The 12,133-nt window shown below is 46.5% G+C and overlaps 1 protein-coding gene across 1 annotated transcript in view; it reads left to right on the forward strand.

Moving 5' to 3' along the window:
* The window catches only part of SLC12A8 (solute carrier family 12 member 8), a 59,281-nt gene that overhangs the window by 18,588 nt on the left and 28,560 nt on the right, over window positions 1–12,133 (forward strand). Inside the window, exon 5 of the mRNA XM_064166512.1 lies at window positions 10,107–10,220. Coding sequence (XP_064022582.1) covers window positions 10,107–10,220 — 114 coding nt within the window. The remainder of the gene's footprint in view (window positions 1–10,106; window positions 10,221–12,133) is intronic.

The raw sequence follows: 12,133 nt of genomic DNA on the forward strand, positions 1-12,133 counted from the left end.
AAAACTACATGAAGTTCAACAAGGGCAAGTGCAGGGCCCTGCATCTGGGGAGGAATAACAGCATGCACCAGTACCGGTTTAGAGCTGCCCTGCTGGAAAGCAGCTCCGTGGAGGAAGGCTTTGGAGTCCCAGTGGACAGCAAGTTCTGCATGGGCCAGCAATGTGCCCTTGTGGTCAAGAGAGCCAATGGCATCCTGGGGTGTGTCAGGAAAACTGTGGCCAGCAGGGCTAGGGAGGTTCTTCTTTCCTTCTACTCTGCCTTGGTGAGACCACATTCAGTTTTGGGCTCCCCAGAGACAGGGACCTGCTGGGGAGAGTCCAACAGAGAGCCATGAGGATGACTGGGGGACTTGAGCATCTCCCCTAAGAAGAGAGACTGAGAAACCTGGGGACATTTAGTCTGGAGAGGCTGAGAGGAGATCTTACCAATGTGTACAGGTATCTGAGGGGTGGGTGTGAAGTGGATACGGCCAAGCTCTTTCTGGTGGTCAGCAGCAATAAGACAAGGAGAAATGGCTACAAACTGGAAGGTTTCATCTCAACATGAGGAGAAACATTTTTACAGTAAGGGTGACAGAGCACTGGAACAGGCTACCCAGAGAGGTCGTGAGGTCTCCTTCTCTGGAGGCTTTCAAAACCTCCCTGGATGCATTCCTGGCAGGGGTGTGTTTGGACTCGATGATCTCTGGAAGTCCCTTTCAACCTCTGATATTCTGTGATTCTGTAATAAGTGCCAATCAGCTCTGCTTGCTACATCCACAGACAGATTCCTGAGTTTTCCTTGGTGTAAGCAGTGCCAAGGTGCTGGCCTTCTGTGATGAGGAGCTCCTGTGTGGGCTCTTTTGGGCTCTGTGTGTGTGCTCTTGTGTCTGCTGGTGGCTTTCCACAAAGGTGGAGATAAAGCCAAGGTGGAGATAAAAAGGCACATGGGAAGTTGGGCAGAAATTAGCATTTCCTCCCACTCAGGCCTGGTCCCACGGGAGGTGTGATGTGACTGGGGAGAGCTCAGGGGAAGTGGAGGCTGCTTCACAACCTGAGAGAGGTGACAGCATCCCGCAGATGAAAATTGCCCTGTTAGCTAAATATGAATGTCAGAGACAGCTTTAAGCAGCTGGCTTTGTTTATTCTGTCTTTTGTGCTATGTTCAGTTGCTGGCCAGCACCCAGCGTTGTGGGCATGTTGGCTTTAGGGAGAGCAGGATGCTCGTGACCTGATGGCTCTCGTGGCTGGGATGCTCATGATGAGAGGAGGGATGGAGCATGAAGTTCTTCACAGAGAGAGTGATTTCCCATTGGAATGGGCTGCCCAGGGAGGTGGTGGAGGCACCGTGGGTCTTCAAGAAAAGACTGGATGAGGCACTTAGTGCCATGGTCTAGTTGACTGGATAGGGCTGGGTGATAGGTTGGACTGGATGATCTTGGAGGTCTCTTCCAACCTGGTTGATTCTATGATTCTATGAGTATGTTTACCCGAGCAGGAGAGTGTGAATATCTGAGTTTGCCAGGTGTGCAAAGGACTGAGTGAGTTTCTTGTGGGTTTCCTCAAACAGATCACCCCCTTCTGCTCTAGACTTTCTTGAACACTTGAGTGTTTTCAGTGTGCAAATTCCATGCTCCTCCATGCCCCCCCTAACACGGCAGGCCATGATGCTGGCTGGAGTTGGAGCTCTTCCCAAGAGCATCCTGTGGCAGGCCAGGCTGCAGGGCACGCTGACGAAACCCCAAGCAACTTGAGAAGAGGTCGCCTGCTGTGTCTGCAGGCTTTGGAGAAGAGCAAGACGAGTGAGTGCTTCCCCTTGACAGCTCTGTCAGTCTCCACACTTGCTAATTCATCTGCTTGACTGAGAAATATTTATGCACAAGGGTGATTCATCACCCTGCAGTGAGGCTGCTGGCAGCCATCAGTGTGATGCCTGTCTCTGTGCCGGTACTTGAAGCGTGACTGCAATACCCTGTTTTCATCCTTGCCAGTGGTGTCTGGGACAGGCAGGTGTTGTAGAGGGTGGATTTTGGGAGAGGGTTAATGGCAGGATCCCTCAGAGCCCATGGCAGCAGGAAGCTGTATTGTGTGTTGACTTTAAACAGGAGGTTTGGGAGATCAGCTCTGGAGCAGAAAACAGGGGCTCGGGAGGAACAAACACTTGCTGCTTCAGAAGGGCGGTGATTTCCTTTCTGGTAAACACGTCATTAATCTCAGGGAGCACATTCTTTTCCATCAAAAGATAAGGGATTTGAGTTGCCTTTCTCAGGGCTTGGCCTTTTTTATATTGTTTTAACTATGGCTTTCACTCCTTCAATTACAGACTTCGCATCATCTCTCATTCTGGGTTTGCTGGCCTTATTATGGGTGCAGAGAAAGTCTTGGTTAAGGGAACTCCTTCTTTCTTTAAAGTTGCTCTGGTCCCACCCACCTCTTGCTGCTTGCAGCTCTGATGAATTTCAAACCTAAGTTTGTTGTTTGTTCTCATTTATGAAACCAACTCCCTAGTGCTAATGATAAAATAGGAGGGATTTTGTTTACCACAAGGAAAAATAGCAGTGGGCTCCTCTGCCCGCCCTTGGTTGCCTCTCACTGCTCAGGTTTGGTTTGGCACCGTTGATAACACCACTTGCCTTGGGCAGGGAGGCATGGGGAGATGTAGCCATGGCACCCAGTGGTTAATTTTCAACTGGTCTGTTTTTTCCATATGAGAAGACAGCAAGGACAGAGCTGCTGCTTTTGCTGCCACAGCCTGTGGCTTGGGGTCTGTGATCACTCTGAGCTCTTTTGATAGTAAATATGTTTAACTGGGATTTAGGGATGAATTTCCAGAGGGAATTTTGACCCTTTCCACTCTTACCTCCTCTTCTGTGTAGTACTTTGTCCTTGGGGGTGCCAACAGTGATCTGGATTAGGGTGTGGTAGAGCAAGAGCTGCAGAGCTCCCACATCTCCCATCTCTCAGTCCCCTGGCAGCTCATGCAGATGCTCTGCAGTCTTTCTGTGCTGATTTGTCAGCGTGGCCACGTGCCACCGTGCTAATTGCATAATAGCTGCATTTTTATCACTGCATAGTCATTGACTTGCATGCATTCAGCAGAAAAATTCCTCTTGCCTAGTTTCAGATCTGACTCACATGGCACACACCTTGCTCTGGGGCTGCAGAAAAGGGCAATCTGGGTTTGGCAAGTGTGATCCCCTGGGTGGATGAGCGTAGTAGTATCATAAGACAGGGGCATGGATCTCTTCAGTCCATTCCATTCTTCTCAAGCTCTGCTCCTCTGCAGCTCTTCTGTTTCACTTTTGTTTCTTTCCAGTCTTCTATATCCAAAGGTGATGCAGGGGATGTTCTGGAAGATGTTAAAACGTTCTTGTATCCTTGTATGAGTTCAGCTAAGGTTGTGTTTTTTCTCTGTACCTACTAGCACAACTCTGCATCTTAACATGCTTTGCTTTCGTGACTCACCAGTTCCCTGTCTCTTAGAAGACTAGGACTTTCTAGTGAAAATGTCTTCATGCACCTCACAGACTAAGTGTCAGTCCACAGCAAGTTTAGCAGTGGGCTGGTAGCATGGAAAAAACACTGTGCTGTCTTTGCCCACCTCCAGTACTGCTTCTCTCCCTCTGTTTTCCTTCCTGACCTTTCCACATTTTGTCTTATACATCTTTGCTTCCATCTGCCTTGTGCTAGGCAGTAGCATGGCACCTGGGAATAGCGATGGTAGTGTTGGGCTTGACTGAGGAAAAATTTGGGAATACTGCCAGAATTGGAGCTGAAGGGTTGCAAGGGCACTGCTGCAGAAGTGACCCAACCTTGGAAGAACGTTGGAAATGTGATTGTTAATATCAGTGTTAAACAAGCCCAAACACAGGAAGCCAAGCGTGTGCACGGAGGGATGTGGAGGGATGGAGCTTGCGACTGCACCACCTTGGTTGGTTTATTTTTAATTCCATTGGGAAAAATGATTCAAGTATTATTCATGACTCCAGTGACCTCTTTGTGCTGCTTTGATGATGCCAATCCACTGGGAAGGTGCACCATCTTCAGTGACTTTCTTTGGATGTGCTGTGTGGCGTTGCTGGCATGAGGCTGCTCTCCACCAGACTCACGTCATTCTTTGGCATGTGTGAGTACCTTTGCTGGGGAAGCCCAGAGCCATCTGCAGTGTGGCTGCACTGGCACAGAGCATCACTCTGTTATGTGAGAGGATCCTGTGCTGCTTGATGCCTCAAATCTCAGTGTTTTCAGAGTGTGGTGGGAACATAAGGATGTGGGGTTTAGATGACATTTTTGCCTTTGCCTCCAATTCTGCACCTCCAGAGTTTCTGTTTTGATGGTTAATCTTGTTTGTTTGTGATTGCACACTGAGGTGCTGGAAAACCACTTTGCTTGCTGTGTTAAAGCCAGGCATGCTTGACTTTCCCTTGGCATGTGAATATGCTGTTCTTTTGTGATAGGTAGTTAGTATGTTTTGGTGAGTTTGGTGACCAACAGATCATCTGTGCATGAGCTGCTTCTCTAGGCAGGGGAAGAATTATGTTTCAAGGGCTTTTGAAGGGAGAATTTTACTCCTTCCCTGCACAAAGCCCTTTGACCTTTGTAGGAATTAATTCGGTTTAGGCTGCCCAACAGTTGCCTGATGGACCACAACTTCTGAGAGTTACCAACCAGACAGGGCTTGACTTGTTCTGAGCTTGTACCTTGTCCTTGGCTAACGGTGTAGAGGAGGAAAATGCAAACTTGTGGCTAGTGATGAGTGAAACTTTATCTCACTTCAGAGGTGTGTGTTGAGGTGAGAATGGCAGCTGTGTGACCAGGTCGTGAGGACCATTCAATTTTTTTCTGTATTGGTGTGTCTGAATATGTCCAGCACTCTCCCCAGGACCTCACATGATCATATACATGTCCTGACAAGGGGAACAACAGCATTCCGGAGCTTATGTGAGAAGGGTTTAGAGATGGAAGAATAAGTGGAGGAGAGAGAGAGAAGAGATGATTATGGCAAGGATATATAATTATTCTTTGATTCTCCATATCTTATGTCACAGAGGATCCTGAAAATTCTGATGTCGGACCTGGGAAATGTGCTGCAAGACAAACACTTCCAGCTGTTCCTCTGAACACTAATCTCAGCAAGTACCTTCCAGGCAGGAATGTGTGGGCTTAGTTATTTAGGAAAAGAAAAAAAAATGTCACCATTTGGTGCCTTTAGCATTCACCTTTGTAATTAAAAGCTCTAATCACAAGCAGAGTGCAATACGTGACTGTCTTCTGGGAGCTGTTTCTTAAGGTGGCTTTCCATTTTTGCATTATTTAGCCCCTGCTTCAATGCCAGGGTTTACTTAACCTTAAGCTTGTGAACAGGCTTATTGAATTTGGCCAAGACTTGACTAATCTGTAATGAGCTCCAGGTTGCCTGGAACTTGGCAGCACCGTTGTCCTCTGTGTCGTTGCATAATGATCTGACCCCACATAACCGCGGCTTTGCCTTGTGCCCTTTCTCCAGCCTCCTTGAGTCTCACTCCAGAAGCCCAGGCTGCACGGAGGAGTTGCCCTGCTAAAGAGTGTTCTGAGTGCCAAATACCTCCTGGGCTGCTTTCATCCTCTTCCACAGGGCAAGAGGTGGGAGAAGTGGCGCAAGAAAATCTCAAACATGGAAACAAGATAGGACAGAGTGGGATTTAGTGATGGCAACCAGGCTAATGCCTCCTGTCAAGCATCTGTGGTGGCCAGGGGGACATGAGAGTCCTGGCTATGTCCCTCCTGTTACTTCATCTGCGTCTCTTGTAGTCCCTCTGTGCTTGTGAATGGAGGATGCCTATCCTGGAATTTCTTCCATTTGAAATGTGCTAGGTGGTTTTTATTGTTTATTATGTCACTTTAATAAGGGCAACTGGAAGGATTTAATTTCTCAAAATTCACATGATTAATTCAGATGTTGCTCTAAGTCATTTTTTCCCCCTGTTGTTTATTTATTTCAGCTAAACCGCTTGAGAGACTCATTATTTGCCTGCTCTTTATTGAGTATCTAATGATGAAAATAAATTGTTACTGCTCTTTATTATGCATTTCCCATAAAGCTGACATGACACAGAGAAGGAACCGACTTCTTTACCTTCTAGCATGACTCTGGGAAGATTGTTTATAGCACTTCAGCTCCAGACCCTCTGCAAGGCAGCAAGAGCAGGATCATTGAAAGCAGGATTTAGAGGCTGTGGGGTTGCATGAATTAACTGAGAGCAAAATTTGTCAGACAAACATTTTGTAATGAGCAAAGAGGGAGGAATCTGGCTTGGACCATGTGCCCAGCAGTTAGCAGTGGGAAGAGACCCTCTTAAGAAAAAAAATTAATAAATTGATCTTGCCTTGTTTGGAGATCAGAGAGCCAAATATAGACCCTATCACATTTCCTTCCCTCCTCCTTATGAAACTCGTCCTTTTGAAGTGCATTTTCAATGGGATGTGGATAATTGACTCTGCGAACAACCGTCTGAGTGCTCTGTTGGTTTAACCGATTGGTCTCACTCACTGAGTCCTGTTTTGTTTTGGATGATTTTCAGCCCAATTGCCCTGTCAGCTACAATTAGTCTCATTAATATGACAGCTGAAAGGTCACAGATGACTCGCTTCTGTCGCAGGCATGAGGGCAGCCAGGAGATGCTCACAGCATGTTGTTCTCAGCTCTGTGGTCGCATGCTGCTGACTTGCTTAAATTGATGGTGATTGCAAATCCCGGTGTAAAACCGATCAAAAGGGGTGTGAGATTTGCTTCACAGGAGGGTGATTGACTGAGAAGTGAGGTTGTAATAGCAAGTAACATTTGGATGAACTTTAATTAGACAAGAAGGGTCCTGGTTGTGTGTAAAGGGGAAATGTGGAATAGCTGGACTTCCTCTCACCCAAAAGAGCTGTGAGGAAAGGAAGCAGAAGTGGGATGGAGTCGTAGGCGCATCCTGTGACTCTCAACAGATCTGTGGCAGTCATTCGCTGCACTTCCAGTGACATCTGCCATGCTGTCAGGCTTTGTCTCTTCCATCCAGGATTTACACTTAGGGGAATGAGTTTGGAAAGGGAACAGCAGATGAATGGATATAGAACAAGAGATCATTTGGCTTCTTAATAGGGATCAGATTCACACATGTGCAGGTCAGACATTGAACTTGGGGCTCTCACAGTCTTCTCTTTGGCTATGGTAAGGCCAAAATGGTATCACAGAAAATGTAGTCTGGTTGTATGCTTGGCCTTCTGTATTGAGAAAGAACGTAAGGCAGCCAAAGTGTCTGGATCAATCTGTAGTTGAATTTATATAACCCTGAAATCCAGCTGGAAGAGCTCTGGTGGAGATGGTTCCCTAACAAGGCAGGACACTGTGCATGGTGAGGCTTGCAAGGGTCTGGTGTTTGGTATTTTCCTTAATGGCTTGGATGATGGAATAGAGAATATGCAGATTCAATTTGCAGATGATTCCCAGCTGGGAAGGGCTCAGCTGACCCTTGCTGAGAGGGTCAGACTTCCAGATGACATCACACCAGTTGGCCAAGTGGTATGAACAAGACAGTTTGTGATCTGATGAAGGCAAACACAGTTTTACAGTCTGGAAGGAGTCATTGACCGCAGAAGCGCAGGACAGGGACTGATTCAAGTAGGCAAAAAGATGCTACTGAAATATTCAAATGGTTTATGGATCAGGCAAGAAATAACATTGTGAACTTCAGACAGGGTGATTTATTAAGGCAGTAAGGGAAACCTAAATGATGAAGACAGGCTAACATGAGAGAAACCATCAAGCAAGGCTAAAGTGCAACTTCACAGGAGATTTTTAAGAATCACTGGGAGAAACTTTTGTGAAGAGTGACATAGATATATTTGATGCCACTGATGTGAGGCACAGATTGGAGAAGGTTTGCAGATCTCTTTGGGGTGAGATCAATGTTTTGGCCACTCCTTTTATTACTGAGACGTTAACATTGTTATTAGAAGCACTTTGTTGCAAATCCCTTGGCCAGTGACTAAAATTTTCCTCCATCAGTTTGGTGGGAGCTGTGCAACCAGCCCATGTGGTGGTGCTGTCACGGGCATGAATTCCAGTTGAAGTACCTCAGGTCTCGTCTTGCAGGCACATACAGCCTACACACATTTCCCCTTTGTTTCTTCAGGAGCTGCACTTTCTGCAGACATCTGTGAGGTCCAGCGGTCGGTGTGCTGCACTGGGCTTATTCCCTTTAAATCTCATTCGGGGCTTGTTCCTAGTGAAGATAGCTGGTGCTTTTAAAAGCCTAGCAGCAGGAGACCTGTTCTATCAGCCTGTTTCCATCCATGTTTAGACAACACAATGAATGCAGATGTAGTAGGAAACTTTTGATTATCTATAGAATTTTTCTGCGGCAACTTCAAAGCTCTGTGGTTAGTTATATTCCAAGACTTAAAGTGGATACGTCTTGTGTTCAGAGCTCTGATTTAATTTTCCGGTTTAATCTGTTGTCCAAACATCATTAATGTTGTCTTTGAGGCATGGGACATCTTTGATGGAGTCTCTTTTTAATTTCTGGCTATCACCCTGTGCAGCCATAAACAACATCCTGCCTGCTAATGAGAAAATTCAAGTTATTGCAGTCACATGTCTTGTGGAAGTAGATTGTGGTGGCAGGAGGGGAAAAGGAGCCTATTTCACTCACCTCCCACCCCCAGCTAGCATGAGCACTTGGATTATTGACAGGGAGGAGGAGTTTTCACAGGTAAAGATACTGCATTAAAAAGCACTGTTGTCTGTTGAAAATGAAATGATTGAATTCCCAGCCATATTATTAATTCCTTAGCCTGCTTCCATGACTTAGGAAGAAGTTCTTCACAGAGAGAGTGATTTCCCATTGGAATGGGCTGCCCAGGGAGGTGGTGGAGGCACTGTCCCTGGGGGTCTTCAAGAAAAGCCTGGATGAGGCACTTAGTGCCATGGTCTAGTTGATTGGATAGGGCAGGGTGCTAGGTTGGACTGGATGATCTTGGAGGTCTCTTCCAACCTGGTTGATTCTATGATTCTATGACTTACCTCTTCTACCTGGAAGCATTTAAAAACTGTTCTAAGTAATGCCCTGCTGGCACATCAGCTCTCGGGCTCAACTATTCCTAATAAATCCGAGGCTGTGGAGGAATTTGAGCTGTCCTTTCAGTGTAAAGTGAAAGAACAGTGCCTGCCATTACACACCCAGTAAATCAGCTGCAGGATGATATCCTACCCATTGCTTTTCCCCTCTCTCCCATCTTCTGTAAAAAATTCTGTTTGGAAAGTAAAACTTAGGACCTTGGAAAGACTTGGCTGAAGATGGTGTGAGGAGCAGGGCACGGGCCATGGTCTGGAGCATTTGCTTCTTGTTGCACCATGAAAAACATCTGCAGAAGATTTGGGAGGGGGGCAGCTGGCCCTGATGCACAGCCTCATATTTAGTCCTGGTTTGGAGATGATAATGCAGCAATAGGAGTCCAATGGGATCAGGAGGGTTAAGTGAGCAGTATTAGAGCACCTTATTCCTTCTTCACTGGGAAACCCATCTTGTAGGGGAGAGCCCAGCTTGCAGCAAGCTATCTTTATCGGCTTTAGGCTTATTGTCAACCAGTGTGTAAACTGAGTCTGGTGGTAGCAGCATCACAGCATTGGGCATATCCTGGGTTTTGTCTGTGCAGGCAAACCCACAGAGCTGGGGTAGAGTGTGAGGCCATTCTAAGGGATGCAGCTGTTTTATGACAGCCTAATTTTGCTCTATTTGGAAAGGAAAGATTGAAATTACATGGATAAATAAGTATCTGCAGCTCATTTTCCTCCATGGATAGGTTTTACAGGAAAATGTCCTGCTTGCTCACAGACAGGACTTGATACAATCCATGTCTTTGCTTGCCAAGAGCTGCCCAGCCTGGTGGTGCTGACCTGCATTGCTGCACCTTTCCTTGGCATTTTCACCCTTGTGACCACACTCCCCGCACCAAACAAGCTGACATTCGTCCTTTCAAACTATTCCTGGAAATATTCACTGCTAAGACAGGTGTTTAGAGGATGGGTGGCTGCCACGAGCAGGCTGGAGGGTCTCCTGCACTCTCTGGTTTCTGAGGTTCTCTCACCCTTCTTGCCTTCACAGAAAACGGTTTTGTTGGCTACTCCGAAGAGCTTATGTTCAACAACACACTGCCGGACTACAGCCAGGGGGAGTCCTTCTTCACTGTTTTTGGAGTGTTCTTCCCAGCTGCCACAGGTACAGTCAAGTTTTATCCTCCTCACTTTCCCTTTCCCAGTCACATCTCAGAGAAGAGAAGCAGCAAGGGGAATTACTCTGGGTTGCAAGGCAAGAGGGATCATACTCGGCCACAGCAGACTCATGGTCGATTAGAAACATTCAGGCTTTCCTCCAGCATTCCAAATCTTGCAGACTCCTGTCCTGTTTGTTTGAATGCTCCCTTTTGTCTTTCTGTGACCAGAATCTGCTGGACAGCTCTGTGGGTTGACATGGTGCTGTGAATCCTTCTGTGCCCAAGACAAAGCTCAGGCACTGATTGTGGTTGTTGCTCCCTTCTTAGGAGTACTGATCATGATTTACATTATTAGTTAATCTTTATGACTTGATTGCAGTGGGTGGATGGGAAGAGCACAGGAGAGCTTTCTCTCTCTCCATACTGCAGGTGAGTGGCTGAATTGGGCTGGTGCTGTTACTCGTGATGCTGACCCACCACTGCCTGCACAGTGTCACAGATGCATCTTTGTGTGTCAGCAGAGAACATGTTTAGGAGCTTAATTGGGTGCTTTCATGTTGTTAATTCTCTTAAATTACCAGGGAGAATCATGTCCCCTTTCCAAAGCTGGCAATCTCCAGTGGGAATGAAACATCTATCAATTGGAGTTTGAATATCTTTTGTTGATGCTGATTTTTTTTTTTAAAGCTATAAAAAGTACCAATTATAAGCAGTTTCCATAGTGATGAATCCTTGGATTACAGAATGAATTTTCATAGGATTAACTCTAAGCATCTTGCTGGAAGTTGTTCACAGAATTGCTGCAGTAAAAGGAAACAAATTAAAAGATTCTGTGAAACAGATGGGACTGGAGGAAGTCACTTTGTCAGGTGCACTTCATGCAGGACTTTTACCTGGCCCAAGCAAATCCCTAGCCAAAGAAAGAGACCTTCCTAGTGACCTCTCCCTATGCCACAGGAAAACAGTTTGGTTTTTTCCCAGCTCCTTGATTACAGAAAGAAGGACCAGCTCTGACAGAACTCTGTGGAAAATTACCGTGATTAGCCACATTAAGTGGCTCTTCATCACTGCTAATTCTTGGCTGCTAGGAAGAAGGACAAAATAATTTATATAAAGCCCAGGCAGCCTGTTGCTTTGTTAGTTAGCAGCCTTAATACCAGTGATAATTGTTAAACATTCTCTGAAGGTATAATTTAGGCTGATGTATAATTACTTTGGTTGCTGCACAGCTTTTCTGTGTGCTCTTTTTTAATTGCTTGCTTGTTTGCAGGATTTAGATTATTCCTCTGGAGAAGCAGTGCCAGGGGTACCATATAACATCAGCATGGCACCTGTTACTGCTGGTTGTAGCACTGTGGAGTTCAGGAGCCACGTTAAACGTATGGTTGTGTTTGGTGCTCTACATGGAAGAACTTGTGATCTGATTAAGGAATTTTTAGGATGTGAGTCGAGACTTCTTCACTGCAGATTAGTGTGGTGTGAAACCAGGTCTGCAGAGGGGACCTTGGGTTTCTCAGGGTCCCATGTGCCAGAGCAGAGCTGCTTCCCCACCGCATTGCGGGCACTGCCTGGATGCAGCCTAAGCCCGCCAGCAGGACAGACAGTCCACAGGATTGGAGATGACATTTCAAGGATGGGTTTGGCAGCAACATTAATAGCAGGCTGGAGAGATGTGAAAGCATTGCCAGTGCCTCTGATGCAGGGCCGGCAGCATGATGCAGATTGCAAGCAAGTGACAGTGTCTGCTTCCAGTACATCCACCTGAAAACCAGTGGCAGGGACACGTGAACATCACTTGCACGCTGTCACATCCAGCCTGTACTCCCGCTCCTGCCGAGCACTATGCCCAGGTGATACTCACCTCTGCTGGCACCCTGGTAGTGACCAAGCTGAGGCTCTGGGAGCAAAATCCTTTGTG

The sequence above is a fragment of the Pogoniulus pusillus genome, chromosome 2 (genome assembly GCF_015220805.1).
Source record: "Pogoniulus pusillus isolate bPogPus1 chromosome 2, bPogPus1.pri, whole genome shotgun sequence".
Classification (NCBI taxonomy): Eukaryota; Metazoa; Chordata; class Aves; order Piciformes; family Lybiidae; genus Pogoniulus; species Pogoniulus pusillus.